Source organism: Amphibalanus amphitrite, unplaced genomic scaffold (assembly GCF_019059575.1).
Source record: "Amphibalanus amphitrite isolate SeventyFive unplaced genomic scaffold, NRLGWU_Aamphi_draft 000149F_arrow, whole genome shotgun sequence".
Lineage (NCBI taxonomy): Eukaryota > Metazoa > Arthropoda > Thecostraca > Balanomorpha > Balanidae > Amphibalanus > Amphibalanus amphitrite.
Genome location: NW_024881644.1, coordinates 375,405 through 398,998, shown reverse-complemented (window position 1 = coordinate 398,998; position 23,594 = coordinate 375,405). Strand labels below are relative to the sequence as shown.

Genomic DNA, 23,594 nt, shown 5'->3' with positions numbered 1-23,594 from the left:
TTTTATCGCCCATTATCGCTCGTGTTCGTTTCGTCTTGTAAGTTTCAAATATACCGCTGAAGTTGTTCGCATTTGCTGCAATTGATGCTTGAGCGTTCCTCTCTGACTATTATTAGAGAGAGCCCGTCCCAAAGTTGTTTTAAACCGGACTGGAATGCAATAACTGTCAAACGATGGGTTTGTTTTGTTTTAATTCCGCACGGTTGGACTGCTGCGAACAAAGGGGGAGCATTGGTTGGCGCCGCTCCCCAGTCCGGGAGAAAAACAGCCGGGTCTGGCGCCGACCGGCGGACGGCAGAGCCCGGCCCGAGACGGATCGCTGCCAGTCTCGCTGCGGCAAGTTAGAGTGATAGCTAAACTTTGCGCTGCGGATTCAGAAGTCGGAGGGCGGTAGTCTGGATGACGATGAGTTGTTTATTCAAGTCAAGCGCGCCGCTGCAAAGCTCCGTATTGAGACAGCTTGTCGGAAGCGTCTCATGTATGATAACTTGTCAACTGAGAACGTCTGCAGTTACACAAAAATGGAAATCCAGCTCTGTTTTGAAGTGGCACACCCACTTTGACATTTTTATTTTGCGAGCGTGGTATCATGGTATCAAAGCTGAGATTCGAGAATCTGTCTAACTTCTGAAGAAATATTTCTGGTGCCTTCCAGTGACAGAAATCCTGTCGGACCGGGCTTTCAACCCATTTTGCATATTTCTGATCCAAATATAGTTTGTTCACATATTTACCCTTTCCTGAACCACTTTCTAACTACAGTTGTTATACAGAGGTGAATAAAACTCAAAAGCTGTCACCTACGCGATGTCTAGCTGTCACGAATTTTTTACAAGTCATCTTGAAACAGTAGGTACCTTTTTTACGTTTTCTCATCACCTTTGAAGGCCAAATTTCGGCCTCTGGGCATTACAACGCATCACCATATTTCAGTGACACAACAACAAAAAATTAATCACTTTCTTCCAACTTATCTAAAGGTCTGATCGACTTTCTAGCTCCTCCTGGCTCCTGGCTTCCAGATCCAGTTCAATCAGAACTCACGAAAGGATTGTCACTTGTCAGTTTTGTCACTGATTCACTTGCCTTTGCTTCATAAGTCAGAACCAATTATCAACGCTCCTACAAAGTTTCTGGGACCGATGGTCATGGACCTCACCCCAGTTGCGGCCCAGATGTGACGTCCCCCGTCCCAGTCGTCCGGTCCTCCCCTACTCCAGCGGCGGCCAAGGCCGCGCCGGGGTCCCCGCCACCGCTCAACCGGCGACGAGCGGGGACGAGCTGTCGCGCTGTCGCCGTTTTTCCTGCGTTGTCTATGGCGATTCACAACGCACCGGCTGTCGCACCGGCGGGATTTTTCAGCCCCAGCTGTCTACAAAGAGATGACGCTGTTAAATTTTTGTGCCGTGGTCCATAGTGGCTCTCTATGGGAAGACAGCTCTGATTTTAGCGCGGAAACGGCCAAGTTATTAATTTTAGGTGCACTAAGATGCTCGAATCTGTCTCCTTATTCCTATGGCTGTCACCTACGCACGCATGCGAGTAGCCGGTTTTTTCACCTCTGTTGTTATACTTACTGATGTCATCATTTTATTTCGATTGGCCGTGAAATTGAGATTGTATTATATAATTTTTTTTTTTTCAAAATATAACGTCAGTGTAGTTATATTTCTTATCCGTCAAATGAAACAGTAGCTTTCGTTGACCACTGCTATTAACCCTCGCCCCGTTGGGGGGGGCCATTTTGGCCCCCCCCCCCTGTGGTTTTTCCTGAATAGCAAGAAAACGGCGGCGCGCAGCGCCGCCAAATTTTCAATACCTTTCCGAGCATCAATTCGACACCTTCACACCAAATTTCAAGTCTTAGGTCACCTTAGGTCAGGAGTTATTGAGGTCAAACTGAGGTCATGTTCGAGCAAAAATGAGCAAAAAACATGCAATCTTGAAATGCTCACCAAATCTACAGTTATCAAGCAATTTCAAAGTTCTTTATATGGTCTAATAGACAAAAAGCGGCGCTACAAAACTGCTATCTCGGATTTTCAAAATTTTGGGTTTTTGACCCAAAAAATTTCAAAAAATTGATTTTTTTTAGAAAAACTAAAAAAAAATCCAAAATTTTTCCGAATTTCGAAACAACCGGAATATATGTGATAGTCCCTGCGCTCTTCTATATACATACCAAATTTCAGATCGATATCTCGTTTTTTGGCCAAGTTATAGCGAAAAAACTGTTCAAAAATGATGACGTCAAATTTTTGAACTCAATTTTTAGCGATTCTAGACCTCGTACGGCAAAACAAAGACCATCATTGAACTCCCCGTGACGAGCTGCATCGATTCGATACCCATTTTATGCAAAAAATATCAACTTTGAAATTTGACCTAATTTGACCTGACCTTGACCTGACCTTGACCTGACCTTGACCAAAACGTGACCTAAGCTGGCCCCAAAGGCTGCCTGACCCACATAATCGCATTTGTCATGTAAAATGGACCATAAAACATGTATCACACGACACTTTCATATTGTGACCCCCCAGTGACCTGACCTCAGTGACCTGACCTGGTATCAGTGACCTCAACTAGCAAAATATGTGTTTGAAGAACATTTCCCCATCGATGATTTTCAATGAAATGCATTTTACTCGATTTTACAACGCATTTCTTGAAATGCCTGTAAACGGTGAAAATTGGACCTTTGACCTGACCTGTGACGTCATCGGTTTGACCTAGGTCAATAAAATTTGGTCACAAGGTAGTTCTCTGATAGGGCTATCCAACACCGTTTGCCGCTTGTCGCTACGTTGCGTGGTTCTCGAGATCTTAGGGGGGGGGGCCAAAATGGCCCCCCCAACGGGGCGCGTTGCTCGGCAGAGCCCAACGGGGCGCGGGTTAACGGTCATTGCCTATTCAATGATTCGTGATGAAAAATTGCCACTAAAAGAACTCACCACTTTAAATGGCCGCTTGGAGAGGATACGGAAGGTCCATTGGTTTATTACTTTTTTCACATATTTCTTATGAAACAATGTCAGCACCGAGTTAAAAACCATAAAGATATTAGAGCTTTTCAGGTTATGTTTGAACTTCTTTATGCAGTCCTTATTCTTTGCATTATTTGTCAAGCTAATGATGTTGTTTGAAGGTGACGGTAGGGCCATTTACGATGTTTCATTATTTTACTGCTCAGCTTTACCCCTTTGCAAAGTCATGCATTCATATAAGTTGTTCTTTCATTGATATGCTGGGGTACTGTAGGTACTACCAGCCTATCGTGTTACTATAATGATCCATAGCAAGGGCACTCTTGCTATTCTTGGCTTCACTGGGTGGCTTCAGGCACTCACATTACTGCGCACCCCTCCCATTATTGCTGCGTAATATTTGCGTTTGCATTGTGTGCGTCCGAGCCTGCCATTTCGGCGTCGTTGAAGTCAGCACATATTTATCGTCCTCAGGATTGTTTCCGGTAATGATTGTAAGCGATTTAGCAACCTAACGTTTTTGGAGTGTCGCAGCTTTTTTGTCAAGATATAATCTTGTATTGGGAAATCAATCACGTCAGTTAATCAAATATCTGATATTTTACTGCTTGAATTTGTCGCAGTGGGATTGCGGAGAATGAAGTATTTCTTTGTATACGCTTTTCACATTCTTCAGTGGCATAGAAGACGTTTGTAATAAATGATCTTTTTGAACTTTTGCGTTCCACATAACATATTTTACATTAGTGTGCATTCTTTTTTGTCGTCTTGAAGTCAACACCGATTTAAAGTTAGCAAACTATAAAACACACTCGCTCCTTGCCTTCCGCTTGCGTTCTGCGTCCTATACTCCGCACAGCAAGTCCACCGATCAGGCTCTAGCCCGCTGTATTTATCCACCTGGCTCGTTTGCGGCCTCGCTGGCAGGCTCGGCCGCGCCGCTGCCGCCGCCGGTGAGTCGATATCGTCGCAGTGATCGGAGATCAACGGCAGCGACAGGTGCGTGCGTGGCGCGCCGCCCCCGCCCCCGCCCCCGCCCGGCACGGATGGAGCGGCTGGCTCATTATTGGTATGTTGGGATCGATGCGGCCGGTCTCGGTGGCTCAGCGGGCTCACGCGCACCCTCCGGCTTGGGGAGTTCCTGGCTACTGAGACTCGGGGGATATGCTGACCCCGGGGGCTCTGGGAGTCCCCCTGGCTCCAGGGGGCTTAGGGGCTCCTCCGGCTCCGGGGTCTCTGGACTGGGGGTTCCGGGGATTCGGGGTGTCCCGGCTGGTCGCCGGTCGGTATACGCAACAGCCGGCGTGGCTCTCGACGAACCTCGCTTACGATGCACGCCACTGTCCTCAGTTGATGGACGGTATCTACCACAAACAGAACATAAACAGTGGGCGCCTTTTCCCCCATGTGCCTCCGTAGACCGTTCCGTCCCCTCAGCTCGAGAGAGGGTGACTTATGGTGACCCACCTAGATCTGTACTGTGTAGAGGACACGGTTGAGAGTAGCGAGAGGGAGAGAGAGGGATGATGTGGTCGCAAGCGCAGTCGGTCGCCGGAGACAGGCCTGGTTATGCACGAACACGTCCTGCCCAGCCTGTTTTGATTTGTAACGCGTGGTCCCGGTGCGTAATTTTCTCTAGGCAAGGGACAAATCGGTGCTGTCTGTTTCGCTTGGTCAGCCATATGTTTACGTTCTCTACCTATTGATATAAAAGCATCGTTTGTTTGGTTTACAGTTGGGCATTGTAATTTTGGCGAACTAAAACTACAAACAAAGCCTTGGGTATGACCCGATCGAAATGCCCCATCCATGCATTTCTGCGGCACTACAAAAGCTGTTAGCTTTACTTACGTTTATGAATTGTTTTCATTTGTTTTATCATGCTAATGACATATAATATCCCTTTTCCACCATACCTGCTTATTTGATCACTCATTATTTGGTTCAAGTTTGATGCAGTATATAAATGTGGGTCATTTATTCCCTTGCGTGCTGTATCAAGTGCCCCTTAACTATACGGCCTGATGATTTATGGCGCGCCTGCTTCAAATTGGTGGGTTTTGTATCGATGTAATCACGAATGTTTGCAGAAATCGATAACCTATGGGCTCCAGAAAGCTCAAAGCTGGCTTCATTCCTAGGTCAGCTTTCAAAAGTCGTTAGGGTAACAGTTTAACGAACTACTGAGTGCTGATCATGCACGGAGCGTGCAATCCTCTCTCCACCATACCCTATGCAGATGCACTACGAGTACCTATGCCGCCCATTCCAACCCCAGCCGTCACCTAGGTTCGAGGCCAAGTAGCTCGTTCCATCACTGCCCGATAGATTGTTCATTTAGTGCGCCGCCGGTCGAAGAGAAACGCCAGCTACCCGGCCACCACTCAGTTCCATAGCTCAGCGTTCAGCCAAGCACAACACTCGTAGATAACGCTCCCCCTCATCGGTAGCGCTTTTGTTGGCGCATTTCAGCCGGCGGTGGGTTTTTCAGCTGTTTGTGTGACCGTTCTTAGACCGGCTGCCGACTGCCGATGAGTTTTATGGTGAGCAGTTTCGGCCACGAGCTGCCGCAGCCTGCTGTGAGCCGCCACAGCCCGCTGTGAGCTGTCGCGGAGCTGTGCAAGCCCTAGCAGTGTGAGCTGTTTGAGCCGTCGAGCTGTCGGCGCCTGACGGAGAGCTTCAGCAGCTGTCGAGCCGCTGTGACAGCTCGTTTATCCTGGATGAAGCTTTTTTGGCGTGTCGGTTGACACCGCGTCGGGCGATATTCCGCGACCACGACAGCAGATCGTCGCTGGGTCGTTTGTCATGCAGGGAGGGAGGGTGAGCGGGCGACGACTGGGGAACAGAGGAACAGTCTAAACTGCATCTAAACTGCATCTAAACTGGAGGACTGGAAATAAGCTCTGTAAAATGTATGCATTTTATAGCCTGTGTACACTTGGCAAGTGAGCTTAAAGGTAGACGAAGCTGTACCACATCTACCTATTCATGTTCCTGAGCCCAGCAACGCATGACATAACATCATAAAATGTATAGCATTCTCGTGCATATGGATCAATAGTTGATTCACTATGATAATATTAATGAAACGAATTAAGCCAGTGAGCCTTTAGATGCCATCATTCCAACAAGCGCCGCAATCATCTAGGAACAAATGCACACGGATACTTGGAATCGCCGGCTCCGAATCTTGGCGTTGCATAGCAGCTAAAGCACGGCAGGCGTACAATCTGATCCAAAGGCATCCAGCAAGGCACGCGATAATGATCATTATGCCGGGCTCATCGAGCCAAGTCTGTGCCAAACGACTCTGCTGCGCCATTCGGGGCAATTATGAGCAATAATACGGCACATTGGCGTCATATCTATGTCGCCGTATTGGAACACAATGACAGCCCTGTGTTCGGATGGGTGCACCATTTCAGGGGTAATACAAGGAAACATCGAGTAGCTAGGCGGGTAAAAACCGTGCTTGCGAGACGGCCTGCTATTCATGAAGAGATTATAGTGATTTATATGAGTGCTCGCTCTCTGGTGCAGAAGCTGTGGCCTAAGTAATTGGTATTTCAGCACTCACATTCATCGCGCAGTATGCCGTGTCGAGGCGCTGTGCTGGGACGGAAGGTCCCTGGATGCCCATTACTTGACGTAGTGACACTAGGTGGCGATTTAGTGAGGGACATTTTGTGCCATAACATAGCATGCCAGTCGCTGGTAGATCACTTATGGACGTGTAGGGTGGCGAAAAGTACATTTGCTTTCGCTGAAGCCTCAACTTGCAAATGAACCCAGCGAGCAAATGAAAATACCAGCCTCACATTTATCTTGGCACGCCAGACATACGCTTCAGATCTATGTAGATGCTACTCATCTGTTTCGGAGGTCTTCACTTGTGCTGTACGTACCTACTGCAGGTAAGCGTGGTTCGGAGTTAAACGTACGAACTGTCATAAGGTCTACTGATTTGTTTACGTGAATGTTTAGTGGAGATGAGCTGCTGAGTTGTGACGTCAAAATGCAACCTGCAGATGCAAAGCGGACGGAAAGGCTTTGAGAGAGATGCCTAATAAGTTATTTCTCTGGCTATATCTTAGCTATAATAAATGTTCCGTTTATTTGACCGCTGTCCAAACTTCTCTCGCGTAACCCTGTTGCAAAATAGCGTCTCGGTGACCCTCTGTTATCCTCTGTGTTTCCAGTCATGCTGCGCCACTGGGTGTACCACGCCGGGCTGATGGTGGCAGTCGCACTCTGCTACCACAACGCTCTGCACTGCGACTTTGTGTTCGACGACATCAGTGCGGTGAAGGACAACAGAGACCTGCGACCGCACACGCCGCTCACCAATCTGCTGCACAACGACTTCTGGGGCACGCCCATGGAGAAGGTGAGGGTGGTGGGGCGACAGCGCTGTGCACCCGGGTTGAAGGATGTAGGTGGTGGTAGCCAATTAGCTAGCTGGTCGAAATAATTTACTGCTCGTGAAAACATTTTCATTGTCTCACTTTTTCTTTAAGAGGAAGTAAGTTTTTTTCTTCGCTTCTCCTTTCCCGGGTGCAGACTATTCAACAAGCGATTTGCCGTCAATCTTTCGCAGATGCTCCTCAATCGTCATTCGCATTTCGGCCATCGGACTTCGTTTCAACAGCGAAAAGGTGCAGATGGGTGGCCAAATCGGGCACATCTCTAGCCAGCCATTTATATTTTACGTTGCCCCCCACTTCTACCCACTTCTGCCTTTTTATTATATTTTCTTGAGAAAGCTGAAACGAACGTTTTTTTTTTCTCTCTCTCCTTTTGCCGACGGTGTTTTATTATAGCGTCGTCACTTAGTTCCTATATAAAGGTATGTGGCACTGAGGTAATTTCATTAAGTATTAAGTATTATTTTTGCTACCGTGCCACCTGCTAAAATACGCCATAAATGGATTCCCTGGTAAGCTTCTACTGTACTTTGTTACTTCGAATTCAATCGACTGGTCGACTTGTGATAGCTTGATTGGTGTTGACGATGAGGAAAATAATTCCATTGAAATGCACACGTGCTGAAAAATCACTGAGCCGAAAGTCCTTGCATCTAAAAATACACAAGGTTGTCCATTCAGCCGCGATCTGCCGGATATGATGCAACCAGCCCTCCTCTGAACCTGCACAGCCGGCTAGCTCGCCCAGTGAAGCCCTTCGTGAGCGTTACTTGTCGTCTTTTCTGGACGCCGATCGCGTTCTAGCGATATGTCGCTCGCCGACTTGCAAATTTTATAGCGCGATGCACATTCAATTCCATTAGTTCGGGCCGTTGGCTGTCTGGCCGATGGGAACGAAGGCACCCACGGTGACGGCGATGCACACGAACTGCGTCGGCCCTGAGGCGTCTTGGCTCGTGCCGCCGTCTCCTTTACGGGTGCCGTTTGTAATTCGTGTGGAATACTATCCTGTTCATAAGCTTATGAGATTCTTTGTCGGGGTTAGCTTGGTGTTATCCCAACTTGGTGTGGTGGTTTGTTCACTTGGACCAGGGGAGTAGGGATGCCTCAGGGCTCCGGGCATCAGACGTGTTTTTTCTATATCATATGGTTTTACGCGATTGGGATGTGCGTAACACGTGCGGAACAACGAGTTGCGTGCAAGTATGGTCCATGTGGGACAAAAACTGAGCCCGCATACCCAAACACGCCATACTACACCTTACACAAGACATAGACATCTACATTTCTCACAGTTCAAATGCCATGAATATCGCACCTACACAGTACACATATCCCATCCCATGTGCAATATTCCATCCCCCCCCGACACACACAGTACTTCGTGACCCACAGGACCCCACACACAAATATCCCACATTGCCTTGCACATCCCACACCCTACCCTTCGTTACCCCACTCCCCTCCCCTCACACGCATTCATAGAACCCGCACAGCCCAGCCTCTCCCTCTCACCACCGCCACCGGTTCGTCTTACCTCCGCCGGTGACCTGTTCAGTATTCAGCCGGGTTGCTGCCGCCTTCAGCCCGGCTACCGTAAATTGTCCTATTTACGATGGCATCACTTATCTGTGACGGGAACATCGTCGGCAGTGCGCGGGTCGTGCCCGCCTCGGCCGCGCCGTACGTGGGACGCTATGGAGACGACTGAGGGCGGTGGAATGGGATGGGACTGGTGTGCACTCCTCTCTCCCCCGGTGCGGCTCTCAGTGTACGCCGAGGAGAGGGTGCAGTGACACTACCTAAATCACGCAGTGGGGGCTCCCTGCCACTGGGAGGAGCGGGATGGTAGTCCCAAGGTCAGACAGAGGCCGGGAGGGGTGCCCGATGGGTGCAGAAGACGTGGACGGTGGGTGGAGGGTAATGGTATGCTCGATGTGGAAGGGTGTGGAGGTGTGGGGCAGATGTGATGTTTGCTGTTGTGGATGTTATTTTGTGATGTTTTGTGCTGTGAAATTTATTATAGCTGTATTTACATTAAATCAATTCCAATGCGAAGTTGTAATTGTAGTCGTGGACTGATAGCGCTGCATATTGTCACGCAGTGCTCCTATAAATTTATTTTCAAGTTAATGTTGACAGATTTTTTGGAATATGCACCTCGGTAGCTCAGATTTGCTAATGAAAATTAGAGACGACCATCTCTTTTTAAGTCGATTGATATTGGCTCGTGCGACCTAAGAAACATGATTACATACAAACCCACACAAAAGCACCACAAACATCCTTGCAGTCACATACAAGCACACACAAACATACGCACGTACATTCACCATACAACCGCCGACAGTGCAGGACAGACGAGGCCCGGAAGCTAATCAGACGCTCCGTCTGCCAATATTGCCTCTCTGGCGGCTCCTCAGGGGGCTCGCTCAGACCGAGTCGGCCGCTCCGGCGAGCCAATTCCTCGGACTCGTGAGAAATTATCGCCGCCCAGCTGCGCTTCAGTCTGTTTTTCCTCGACCCCTGGGTCAACAGAGGGGCCATTGAGACTATGTGCTGATCTGTGACGGTTATTAGACGCGTGGTGAGCCGCTCGCCCAGCCGACGTGGAGGAACGGGGAATGGCGTCTGCTGGTGTGGATGTCTTTCTCCGTGATCTATAAGGAAAATACTATAAGAACAGAAAGCAGACGTAATGAAAATGCAGTCGTTTGCATATTTAGTTATTTCTACCCACATATACATAATTGATGTAAACCAGAGGCAACAGCTGATACTAAATTAACTCTTCTTTAGTTTCGATGCTGAAATACGACTCTTGTCTTTTATTTCAGAGGCGATAGCACTTTTGTAACAGTACAGCTGCCTCCAAATAGCTCACACAAAGACACGCAGATTTGAAGAAGAAAAAACATTCGGATTGGTTGGTACACAGGCAATGCTTTAGACTGAAGAGAGCACATTGTTTAATGTAGGACGAACAGTCATGTCATGTCATACCATACCCAGTTGGCCGGAGTTCGACGAAACAGCGTTTGTTGATAGATGACCCGGAACTGGACTTTTCTAGCTGTAAAGCCAACTGAAAGTCTCGACACATATTTGAGTTGACGTTTGTTCTTGTCACGGACCAATTCCAACGCATTTTCTAATTGGTGTTGACTCAGTTTCTAACCATTTTATGGCCGCTACACGTGACTCGGGAATCGTTCGTATTTTACTGTCTTATATTTGTTTTTCATCAAAATTGTATCAATGTGACGAATAAGTGCTTCCAGGGGCACTCGTGAATCTGGTATTTTCAGCAATCTCTATAGACTGCTGCCCCAGTTTGAAGTTCCGTGCCAAGGCGAGCTACTTCCGCTGTTGAATGCTCAGTCACATTCATCACCAATCACAAAACTCAATAAGACTCAGAAAATCCTGACAGAATCCCACATTGTTGTATTACATCTACCGTCGCGGCATTTATAAAGCTTCTTCAGTATATACGCCCTGTATCGATTTTGTGCCGCTGCCAAGAGAGGGCGGCCACGGCTGTCCTCACTGATCTGTTCCAATTAGCGCTCGACGCTGAGCTGTTGGCTAACCGCGGAGCGATGCTCGTACGTCTTTGCCCATTGATTGGTTCACCACCCACGGCCTGCCCTCGCTGTCCCGTGGACAGGGGTGACCGTGACTCGTCGCCATCACATGGTCATGGTGAAGTGACAGGAGTCGCAGCGGTCTGAAGCACTGCTCCTGAGCTCTTGGATTTTATTCGTCATGTCATGCATGTGGTGGAATTGTTTGTTTATTAGGTATTGTCAGCTACAGGCAAAACCCATTGCCGGCTGAGGTCAACATTTGTGCTTGACATTGAAGGCTCATGAGTACTGATAAACTCTTGGCTATTCCTTTCACGGAGGTGCGCGAGTGGTAGAAATGATTCGATCTCTTAAGAGCGATCCAGTTCATTTGATCATACACACCAAAACATCAACGATACATGTGTTTGCAAGCAGTGTAAAATTTAAACCGCCTTTCTTCTCATATTATCCAGTTTCGTAATGTCAAAATCCTCCAGCGGGCGTTGAATAGGTCAGCGCAGCGGCGCGGATGAGATGTCGAACCCTGCTCTCGTAGAGTCCATTCCGCTCGTGGTCGTAATGTGACCCCGGCCGGTGATTAAGAGGTGGTATCGATGCGCCTACTCAGCACGTTTACATCAACCAATACTCCTACCAACCACTGGAGATTTCTGAACCAGGTTCGTTTGTCAAAATGATGGGTTTCGCCATATTGGATGCATTTCAATGCGCTTTACGTGGAAACAGACTAGATGTGGGTCAATTTATGGGCATCGTTTTTGAAATGGGAAAATTATCATATGGAACTAGAATATCACTTCAGCTCAGCTATCGGCGATGCGGTATTGATTCAACGATCAACTTAAATCTTTACGATTTGTTTCATTTGATGATTGAACAATCAATCTGCTTCCCTGATTGATATTAGCAATTTGTCATAAGTCGCGCCCGTCGCTGGGTTTGTTCTAGGCACTGGCGTTCCTCTGTGCATGCTGACCAGACTCTTGCATCTTCTCCAGGAGATGCCCCACAAGTCGTACCGGCTGCTGTATGTCCCAACGTTCCCCTATTGGTGCTGAGTGCTGACCGTCCCTTTCTCCCGTTTCCAGGAGTGCAGTCATGCAAGTCGTATCGGTTGCTGTGCGTCAGTTGACCTTTCTCTATGTGTGTTAACCGCTGACCATCCCTTTCTCTCGTTTCCAGGAGCAGTCCCACAAGTCGTACCGTCCCCTGTGCGTGCTGACGTTCCGCTGGAACTACCTGCTGCACCAGCTGAGGCCGTTCGGCTACCACCTCACCAATGTCCTGCTGCACGTGCTCGTCTGCGTGCTCTACTTCAGGTGAGACTCGGCGCTGGGTGGGCTATCTTCAGGGCGCTTTGAGGCCTATGCTTACACTTCAGGTCAGACCTGAGTGCTGAGTGGGAGTTCGAAATACTTAAGCTCAGGGGGACTCGGCGCTGGGTGGGTGAGACTTCAGATCTTCTTCAGATCAGACCTACCGAAGTGCTGAGTGCATGCTCATCAGGTTACCACCAGCTCGGCACTGGGTGGGGAGTGGGTCATCGGCCTCAGATCTTACTCATTGGTGGGCTGGTTAGTGGTTAGCTACTTCAGGTCAGACTCAATGCAGCCAGTGACGTTCGTGAAGAAGGGCTAGCCTTGACTGTGTGTAGGCGTGCTAACGATGTCGACATGGTGCATTTTGGGTTAACCCTCGCACGACCAGGCCATTTCTCATAACACGAACGACCAGGGGGGGGGTTGTTACGACCCCCCCCCCCTGGCGTTTCGAAACGGAAGGTCGTAGAGCTTAGCGGAAAAAACCAACGGATTGCTCTCAACGAGATCTCGCGATTGGTGGTATATTTTTTGGTCCTAGGTCAACATTTGACCTACTTTTGACCGGTCAAAGGTCAAATTTTCGGAAAAATAGACTTTTCCAAATTTTTCGCGGCGATTGCGGCAAAACGGTGGGAGATATCGACTTGAAACCTTCACTATCGTGTTCCTTGATCAATTCTCTATCGTTTGCTATGTATTTCGTTTCCCTAGCTCTAAAAATGGCGCGTTGGGAGCGCCGGAAGTCGGCAAGGTCACAGTCGGCGGCAGAAATTCGAAAAATCAAAATTTAAATTTTTGAAATCTGATTGTATTTTTGGATTTGGGATGTCCATTTGCTCCCTATAGGAGCTAATATTGCTGCATATTCCCATTGAGGTGACAAGAATTAGCAAAATAGTGGTTCGGGCGCTTTTCAAAAATAGTACCGGACGCTGTTCCTCTTGTGACGTCATAGCTCCGTGACCTGACCTGACCCGGTCAAGTTTCTTATACCATATGATAGCCAATACTTGCCCCAACATGCATGGGAAGTTTCATCACGATCCATCAACCGATGTCCGTACCACCGGCAGGAAACCTCGGGCGTTGGCACTCAGTTTGTGAAAATCCGGCCGGAGGCTGTTCCCTTTGTGACGTCATAACTCCGTGACCTGACATGACCCGGTCAAATTTTTTTGATCAAAAGATGCGCAAGGTTTGCCCCATAAGGTATCCAAAATTTGGCGGCGCTGCGCGCCGCCGTTTTTCCACTATTTCCGAAAAACCTCAGGGGGGGGGGTTGATACAACCCCCCCCTAGGCGTTCTAGGGTTAAGGGCGTCTATATTCTATTTAGATGCTGGATACTATACTTAAAACGAGACACCCTACTGTGTTTTAGCAATTTAAGAGTGGATTTTGCTTTGGATTCCGTTACAGTGCTGTCGTGTTTTAAAGTTTCAACATAGGTTGGAGATGTTGCTTATATTTCTGATCAGATTTTCATCTTTTTTCCTGTGCTTATTTTATCCCTCCAAAAGACGTCTGATGTAATCAGTTGTGGTCTAACATATCACCATATTACGTATATGTGGTATTAATCTAGCAGAATTCACTTAAAATTAGGACCAATCGGCGCTGTCAGTTAAAATGGCTTTAAGATATTCAGTAGCCCTTGGTCGACTTCAATGGCAGACAATTATTTTACTTTGTTCTTGACGACTCTGTCAATTAGGGGACTTTAATGGCGAAAATCGGCCGTTTTTTTTAATGTAATGACTTCCTCGCCCTGTCATGCAGTATTGTGGTAGCATTATTGCTAGAGCAGCCGACCTAAAATTTCCCTGGTAACAGGCGGCATGGATTTATGAAGAAGACTTTGTGTGCGGGGCTCGCCCGGGTCACCTGCCTCAGGGCGTTATTAGTTTCTGAGCCTGTCAGTAAAGACGGTACCCTTCAGCAAACTCATTTCAGCTATGAAATGAAGTCAAACTTGCAACATGTGAACGATTAGTGTTCAAAGGCTCCAGGCTCGCTCCGAGGCAGTTCAGAGGTTTAATCAAGTTCGGGAATCAGTCTATAAATTCAATAAAGCCAACAATGAACTAGCAAAATACTGTTTTATGTTGATTATCGTAGGACGGTGTACTGTAAATGCTCTTTTATCTCTTTCAAGCTAGTGTGACAGGTAGAAAGCATTAATAATTTTGCTTTAACCCTCGCCCGCACATGGGGGGGGTGGTTGCCACCACCCCCCCCCCCCCAGGTAGTCTTTCTGCTCTGCACTCAACATTTTTAGAGCTAGAAGGCTGATTTTTCGTATAACTGCTCCTCTATCCTTTCTTGATGTCCACTGAAAATTTCAAGTTTCTATGATGTTTGGTTTCGGAGATATGACCTTGTTTTTCAGGTCATGTCAAGACCCAAATGGCCAATTCTCAACATCTTGCGTTTGCCATGGGCCTTATGAGCTTTTGACACCCTGATTTCGGCCTTTTTTGCCAGTCTTACCTCCCACCTATCATGGAACATGTTGTTCGACGATGTACAGGGGTCAAGGTCAGGGTCAAGGTCAACCTAGGTCATCTAAGATAATTGCGTTTTAGGCAAGCTGAATTTACTTTTTTGAAGTTTTTTGACTACATTTTTGGTAAAAGTTTCTCAGATCATGATTTCATGTAATATGGACCCAAAAACAATCGGTGCACACATCAGTATACACACAGACACACACAGACATACAAACACATATAATTGACCTTGACCTAACTTGACCTGAAATGACCTCAGCAGCAAAATTCTGGTCGGGTAGTGTGACAAAGAGGTTCTAGCTGGCTTGGCACCAGAAAACAGCATCGTCATCGGTATTTGATAAGCAGCACACTTGATATCCAACGGTGACCCAAAACAGCAACATTTTTTAGTTTGACCTGACCTGGAAGGTCAATGACTGACCTGAGAAGGTAAAACTGGGTATCATTGGATTCGTCTCTTCCCAAAGAATCTTTTTGGTCTTTACTGCTAAGCTCTATCTCCAACAGGAACGAAATGGCGCGGGGGGGGTAGCAACCACCCCCCCCCCCATGTGCGTTCTAGGATGGGAAAATGGCATGTGCGGGCGAGGGTTAATCTTGTGAGTAAAACTATATATTAGTTTTTACAGTGATGTCGTAGGTCTGGCCTTTTACGTAATATATTTGTGTAGCTTGTGATCTTTTCCTTCGTCCAGAAACCCCCTAACACTATGAGGTTACTCGTTGCCATGTCCAAAAATCTGGAGCAGGCTTGGTACTCCCATGCCCCATGTCTTCGTTTAGCTATCACTATGCTCCTGTGACCGGTATGCTGTGGTGACATTGTTGCAGGTTATGTACACTCTTTGTCTCGGACATGTGCAGTTTTGTGGCGGCTCTGCTGTTCGCCGTGCATCCAATACACACAGAGGCGGTGAGTGATCAGGGACGATGAGACTGTTTCTGAACATTCAAGCAGTTACGAGTGACCTCAACTTACACATGGTCTGTATTTGTTGTCTCTCCCGCACTATTATCCGTTCAGGCTTATGTAGCTCGTTATGAGGATGCTGAAAATAATTATTTCTTGCGGTCTATATTTCCGTATATTTTGACACTGACCAGCAACTTTACTTTCTTAGAATGGTATATGTAGTTTGTTGCGCTGAACGTTTGACAATCAACACCAAATGTTCTTCAATAATACGCGTTTTTTAATCGTGTCACCAAATTCGACCGTTGGTTTTCCCTGACAGGTGACTGGGGTGGTTGGCCGCGCTGAACTTCTATCGTCCGTGTTCTTCATCGTCGCCATACTGTCCTACGTCAGAGCTACGAGAGCCCCGCAGGGAACTGGTAAGTTGCAGTCCTAAAGTTTGTGTAATGCGGCGCAAACATGGTGCTGTGCTGCTGGCGATAATGTCAAGCTTCAAAGTATTTCCATCATGGGTACCATTATTCATGTCGTCTGTAGGGAAACAAAGTGCGCATTATTCAACTATGCAAGACACTAATCGATATAATGTTATGCATGACAATATTTGGTGTGAATTATAATTGGAAAACAATGGGAACGTTTTTGGGTTGTATTACTTTAAGTCGGCTACACATGTGTTTCGATATAAATCTTTTTCAAGCCATAAAGACAAAGTCACTGTAAAAAATTCGCCTAAACATCAAAGTTGACTTTGTCTTTATGGCTTGAAAAAGATTTATATCGAAACGCATTTGTAGCCGACTTAAAGTAATATAACCCAAAAACGTTTCCATTGTTTTCCAATTATAATTCAATTTGTCTATCAATATCAATATTTGGTGTGCTGTTCATTCGGGAGCATGTAAAACGAAAGTGAGGTGTCCTGGGCTATGTAAAATATTATGTATTGATTGTTTCGTAATCAAAAATACTTAATGCGTCGAATACGCTACGATCATTTGCCATACCGGCGAGGCCATTGTTTTTAACCCGCGCCCCACTGGGGGGGGGGGGGCTATTTATAGCCCCCCCTCCCGTTTTTCTGCAATAACTTCCAAACCGCTTGACGGATCGACGCCAAACTTACAGTACCTTCGGCTGCATCAATTTGACACCTTGTGTCGAAATTTGAACTTCGTAGCTACCATAGGTCGGCCGGAAATGACGTCAGAGTGACGTCATGTTCGTCCGATTTCGACGCAAAACATTGAACCACGGCAATCGCTCCCAAGAGCTCAGTTTTTAAGCTAGATCTAATTTCTTTGCATGAAAGGACTCAGAATTGACCGCGCTATCAAACTGCTATCTCGAATTTTCAAAATTTTGAAAATTACGAAAATTTGATATAATAATATTCAAAATTTGTATTTTTATATTTTTTCAAAAAGTTTTTGACTTTTCGAAAAAACCGGAATATATGTGACAGAACGCATGATTATGACTAACTCTAGCAAGTTTTAGCTAAATATCTTCAAAAATGGCCAAGTTATACGCATTATTGCAAAAAATTCACAATTATTAATTTTTCAAATCCATTTTTCAGTACGTATTTGACATCGTACACCAATATAAATGGCACCATCGTGTTCCTGAGCTCAAACTGCATCCAATAGACACCTTTTTTGTTAAAAAATTTTAACTTCAAAATTTGACCTTTTTTGACCTGAAAGTGACCTGACCTAAGCTAAATTCGACTCAAAATGACCTCGAATGACACAGACGACATCAAATTCGAAATCTATGGCCTAAATGGACCATAAAACATGTGTCACGTGACCGACGCATGATAAAATATTTTCGTGACCTGTGATGACCTGACCTTGACCTGAAAATCAAAGTAAAAGCTTGGTACCCTCAGGGTATCTAGAGCATCTGTTTAAGAGTGTGTTTACCAAAAATGAGCCTGATCTGACTTGTAAGACGGCGGCCAGAGCCCAAAATGTGAACAAGCCAAAATGCTAATAATTTTTACTTTGACCTGACCTGTGACGTCATCGGTGACCTCGAGGTCAATGAAATCAGGTTTCGTTCGACAGTTTTTCCGGGGCTATCAGACTTTGTTTGAATTTTGACGATCGGCCCAGTAGTTTCGGAGTTAGGAGGGGGGGGGCTATGAATAGCCCCCCCCCCCCCAGTAGGGCGTGTTATACACAGACCCCAGTGGGGCGCGGGTTAAATGCATGCGCGCTTGAACCAACCTTCGAAGCAATGCCTGGTAATAAATGGCGCATTCTGAAGCCTTTGACGCCATCATAGTGACGACCGTTCAGAAGTTATGGCCATTCAGGCTTAGCAGGCCTTTTAGCCAGCCTTCTTGGCATGATCCATCAGAAATTCAGAATGTCATTTTCTGGGTCATCGCGCGCCGTCGCTGGCTATTGGTATGGGCGGCACATGCGTCGCGATTGAAAGGCCATATGACACCCGTCACATTCACTCAGTGCCTCAAATACACTCACCTCAGACTTACATAACAGAAGTGCTTGCTCGAAGTGCTCCTTCAAACCACTTCGATGATCTTTACTTATATTGCTTTTAGTGTTTCAAATGCTCTCACATATAGCTGTGGCCTGTTCCCGTCAGTCTCTAAGAGCGTGCTTTGACCGATGGTTGATATTTATGTCGTCAAAAGCATCTTCTGACACCGATAGTCAGACAAGACTAACGCACCTTCCATTTTCGTCACCATAAGCAGTGTCTCTCATTTGTGATCCATATTTGGCAGCCGATCAGGTTTTGACCACTTTGCAAGACAGCGCCGGATTCTCAGGAAACCTCTGCCGCTCGGTACCAAGCTACACGCCCGACCAGTTGCACAACCGCATGAACACCTCTCCACCCCTTTGACCCTGTTCTGGCGTCATCTCATCACGCCACACACCGTTGCTATTGGTTCTCGGAGCTGTGTGCCGTCCAATTTCCGACCAGCCGGGCGACTGTCATTTTCCGGCGGGCTCCCAACTTCAGTGAGCCGCTCAGCACACTCGTCAATCACACGCGTCCCACGTCAGCCAACTCGGCGGCGCAACACGCCCGACCCTATACCGGAACGCCTAATGCGACCGTGCACACCGACGTCGTGATATATTATTCAAAATTACGATGTTCCAGCAAAGCTGCGAGGCGTATAATTGGCCTCATTGATTTTGATGTCGCCGCCGGCACCTGAGCAAACATACCTACTTGTCGCCGTAAAACCGTCCGTGCTGCCGGGGCGGCGGCGCGAAGCACCCCGTGACGCCTGTTACGGAGGCTTTTCGTAGGTCTGATCCCGAGACAAACGGACACGAGCTGTTGCAATTCGTTTACCTCGGGGACTCGGGGACTCTGTTGCTACAGCGAGCTGTGCGGGGGTCCCCACGGTGTGTCAGGAAATGACACCCGGGCAGTGTGTGGCCATGACGCCGAGGGAAATTGTATCCACTCATGGGATCATGGTGTCATCGAATGGGCCTCAGGGGAGCACTTGCCAGCTTGTATAGCATAACAGTAGACGGCTGTAATGCATTGCAGGGCCGTGCCGATGTTATGATATGGCGTGCACCGTTTGCTCCGCCAACACAAGCTTTTCATTGTTTATTGAGTGCGGTACCCGGTTAATGTGAAGCATAACTCGTTCAGGATATTATGAAGCACGTGTCATATCGCTAGTGCATATGGCGACGATATATGGACGTTATTTTGGAGACTGTCACCAGCACCGGCCATTCTGCAGTAGCAAATGAAGATCTCCCTTTCCGCGGTGGTGATTTCGGTCCTCACCAAATGCCCCTGTTAATTTGAGCACGCTACACTGAACCCGTAAACCGCCAAGCTCGTCGTTCCGCTCCTGCGCCGTCCCAGTCCGTCCAAATGACCCAATTTCAGCGGCTGGCCGGACTGAGCCCATCTCGGCGGCCATTCGTCAAATTTGCGTGTCGACACGTCGGTGTGACAGTGTGCGGGTTAATTCCGTGTTAATACACCGCTGCTGTCATTAATCAGAGGATTTAGACGACTTCGTAGCCAGCGGCGACGGCTGTTCGAGAGCGCGCTCTGTCCGAATCGACGGATGATGCCTGGAGCTCGATGAAGACGGGTATTGGCTCGGGGAAACGAAGCAGGTTTGGAGTCGTTGAGGTCGTAATTGGATTCAGGCAATACAGATAGTCGATGGTAAGGAAATTTAGAAAACTCATTGTCCAGTTTTGGATGCTCCATTTTTTTCTGCAAATTAGGAAATGAATAACCACATTTCTTAGCAGCAAGTCCGATCTAAGTTTGGATTTACTATGGCCATTTGTTCAGTCAAACAGTAAAGCTATGACTGTGCCATCGCCTTACATTCTTGACAAATTCGAAATGGTCTGATTTGCTTTTAAGTGCCCAGGCTTTGATTGGTCTCGCCCTGTTGAGACAAATTTGTTCGGAGAAAAATTAGAATCAACGGCGCAGTAACGTACGATTCTCCAGATCAAGCCACTATCAAAACGATTCCGTGATTTATGTTCCAATCATTCACCGTTCATGCTGCATTTACTGCGATATTAAACTGCGAAGATCTTGAGCTACGGCCAGCGGACTTCGTGACAGTATTAGACGAAATAACTTAAGAAAAGCCCTTGGTCCGGTGTGGAGTGGATACCAGTGGACCGTTCTGGGGATATTGAACTCGACACGGTCAGCGCTGGAGCGCAGAGACGGGACGGAGGCGGCTGAGACCGGACAGAGGCGGCGGCTGCTCTTAGCGGCCTTTATTTGCAGAGCCGACTACTGTCCGCGCCGTTCTGAGAAGCATCGATTGCTGGCCGGTCATCCGTCGGGACTCGGAGTTGATAGGGGCTGAGTGCGGGCTCGAGCGTCCGCAGCGCGTGGGGCTGATCCCCCGGTCAGCGTCCACTGGTGGTGGTCGGGACTGGAAGCGAACCAACATGACAGTAGGCGAGTGGGGTACTTAACGGGTTCCTGCATCTGACACTAGGGATAAACACTCGTACTATTTTTTCGTGAATGAATAATCTGCAAGAACAGTACCTAGTGTTATTTACTTCCTGCAAGTTTCGTGGAACAAAGTTTTGACATCAAAGTTACAAAGCTTCCACAGCCATTATTTGATCAAAATTGTGTCACTTAAATACAAGTAACATGTATACCGCCTTGAATCACCTCATTTTCGAGACCGGGTACGGCCAACTTTCCGACCATTGTGGCCCATCGGCGCGCTGATAACCGTGACTGTGTGTCGTGTCCGCGGGCACTATCTCACCAGGTGCCACCGCCGCGTCCGCCGCTCGGCCCGCTCCGCCCCAGTCCGACCCGACGTGCCCCTCTCCCTGGGGAGGTCTCCACCTGTCTCGCCCCGTGCCGCCCTGCCGTGTCTGCACGACATTATTCTCTCACTGCGTGTTCGAATAATGTGTGTTCGCTCAACCCCGTCGGGGATGTGTTCTTACGGAGATAGAAGATGGAACGGCTTGGTATGGAACGGAAATCAGAGACGATAGATCTCTGACGAGAGACAAGTGACCAGAGGCCATAGGCCAGAGTCTAGAGAGATACTAGCCGTTTTCACGACGGGCTATCCGGTGTGTGCACCTAAGTTGACGAAATCTGCACCTAATCTCTTTTACAGCAAATATCTTTACTTTATGAATTTATTTCAGTGTACCTAACGAAGGCAACTGTCATACCAATCGCCAAATAACCCAAAAGTCTGCCAGAAAACAAGAAAAAGAAGGTAGTAAAGGACAAATGAAAGATCAAAGAAAATATGTTAAGTAAATTTAAACGCAAAAAGAAACGAAAAAATGCATCGATCCAAACGTCATCAACATGTTGTATAGACACGCCAGATCAGCCAGCCCAAAACACACGAAGACATTTATTTTACCATCCCACAAAAACCGCTTTTACAGCTGAGCGACATCGATCGTGTCAGAGATCAATCGTGAGATCGTGAGATCAATCAACAGCCCGGCGGGCCGTGCTCTACAGTCGAGGTCCATCGCCAGCCCTCGGTCCGGCCGGGCGCGGCGCGGCTGTTCAGTGTTCACCGATCGCTCTGCCGTTCGCCGGGCGCGGTGACAGCTTCTTTTCACGGCCGATCGAGCGACGCGATTGGCCGATTGTCGTCGCCGCGGCGGACCAATGATTTGTGAAGCGGCTGGACAACTGTCGCTCGGCCTCGGGTGACGTCATACTCGGCGGTGGTGTGAGGAATGGAGGGGGACGGGTCTTTGGGTTGTGCGAAGGGATTTTTATTTATTTTGTATTTTGATAGAATGTCTGGTGTCTGGATGCATCATTTTTCATCATTGTCTTAGCTGCTTTGGTGTGACGTTGTATGTTGTCTGAGCTTGGACCGGGGTATAGGTCACGCCACTGTTGGTTGTGACCGTTGTGACAGCTTGTGACAGTGTGACGTTGTGACGATCTCTGTTTCAGTTTGGACTGGGTGAGCGTCACGCTACTTTGTTTTACGATGTGACGTGTGACTTTGTGGCAGTGTGACGATCGGACGACCTCTGTTTCAGACTGAAACATCCCGCCATTACTGAATGACTCTCTTCTGTGTAACTCTGTAGTGAAGTGGCGATATCTCGACGTCTGTCTGTCTCTGTTTCAGACTGGAGCTGGGTGGGAGTCACTCTTCTCTGCGTCACAGCGGCACTGCTCTGTAAGGAACAGGGCATCACGGCCATCGGCGTCTGCGCCGTCTACGAGGTGTTCGTCATCAGAAAGGTAAGTCAAATCTATGTATATTGGTCTGGTGGTCACTTTCCACAAATAAGTGGGAACTTGTGGGTCACAATCTAAATGATAACATGTAGCTCCAATTTTCAGCATCTAAAATATCTATCGAGCATGCCGTTAAAATGAAAAAATAAAAAGTGAAGAAGAGTTACGCTGTGGGTATCTAGATGTTTTGGCTTCTCCGTTCAATGTAAATTTCATACGTTCAAGTGCTACCGATGTGGAATGTGAATGTGTGCTACACCCCACTTCAAACGAATCCGTTCCTCTGATGAGCAGCCCGCGGGACGGTTGGGGAGCGGCGGAGGTCGATGATTGCCACTCGACAGTCGGCTCATGCCGCCCGGCCGATCGGCTCTAACAGACTTCACACGTGGCGCACCAACTCGACTGCAACTCAATCGCGAATCCATCGGAATCTTAATGTCGCCCGGCTCCGTCGAAAAGGACCACTCGGCGGAGCGCTCATTAAAACTTGGCCGGATTCTAGGATGACAAATCTTCGGGAATCTCACCTCCATTTGTCTTCACAAACGCTGCAGGAGACGACTTCGGAATTGTGCCAGCGCTCTTTATAACCGTTCAGATGACGGACAGTGGTCTGATTAGACCACTTCATCCCCAGACTGGCCGGCACTCGTGGCGGCCAGCGGCGGCTTTGAATCTCACTGATCAGGCTTTGAATCTCACTGAACCAAGCTGTGATACACACTGGATCAGACTCTGAATCATACTGAATCTGGTTCTGAATCACACTGGATCAGGCACAGAATCACACTGAATTACCGGTCTCAAAGGTGAATCACTAGGACCCTACGACCTGTGACTGACATCACAGAATCGTCACCGATACCATTCTGAAATTACCGAAAGCTGCTGAGACGTGACAGCTAACGACACATGATATTGGCTGTAAGAGAGATTAGGTGCAGATTTGGTCAAATTAGGTGCAGTCATCGCATAGCCCGTCGTGAAAACGGCTACTATCTAGTATCTATCAGAAAATCGAAGTAACTGAGCACCATTTGATTTTTCTGTGATTAGTCTTCCATCGCTATTGGCCGTTCGT

General features: G+C 47.6%; 1 protein-coding gene across 1 annotated transcript in view; it reads left to right on the top strand.

Annotated features, from left to right (window-relative positions):
• Window positions 1–23,594, top strand: part of LOC122382886 (protein O-mannosyl-transferase Tmtc3-like) — an 81,007-nt gene that overhangs the window by 44,144 nt on the left and 13,269 nt on the right. The window contains exons 3-7 of the mRNA XM_043368785.1: window positions 7,187–7,374; window positions 12,187–12,323; window positions 15,670–15,751; window positions 16,074–16,173; window positions 22,398–22,513. Coding sequence (XP_043224720.1) covers window positions 7,189–7,374; window positions 12,187–12,323; window positions 15,670–15,751; window positions 16,074–16,173; window positions 22,398–22,513 — 621 coding nt within the window. The 5' untranslated portion in view covers window positions 7,187–7,188. The remainder of the gene's footprint in view (window positions 1–7,186; window positions 7,375–12,186; window positions 12,324–15,669; window positions 15,752–16,073; window positions 16,174–22,397; window positions 22,514–23,594) is intronic.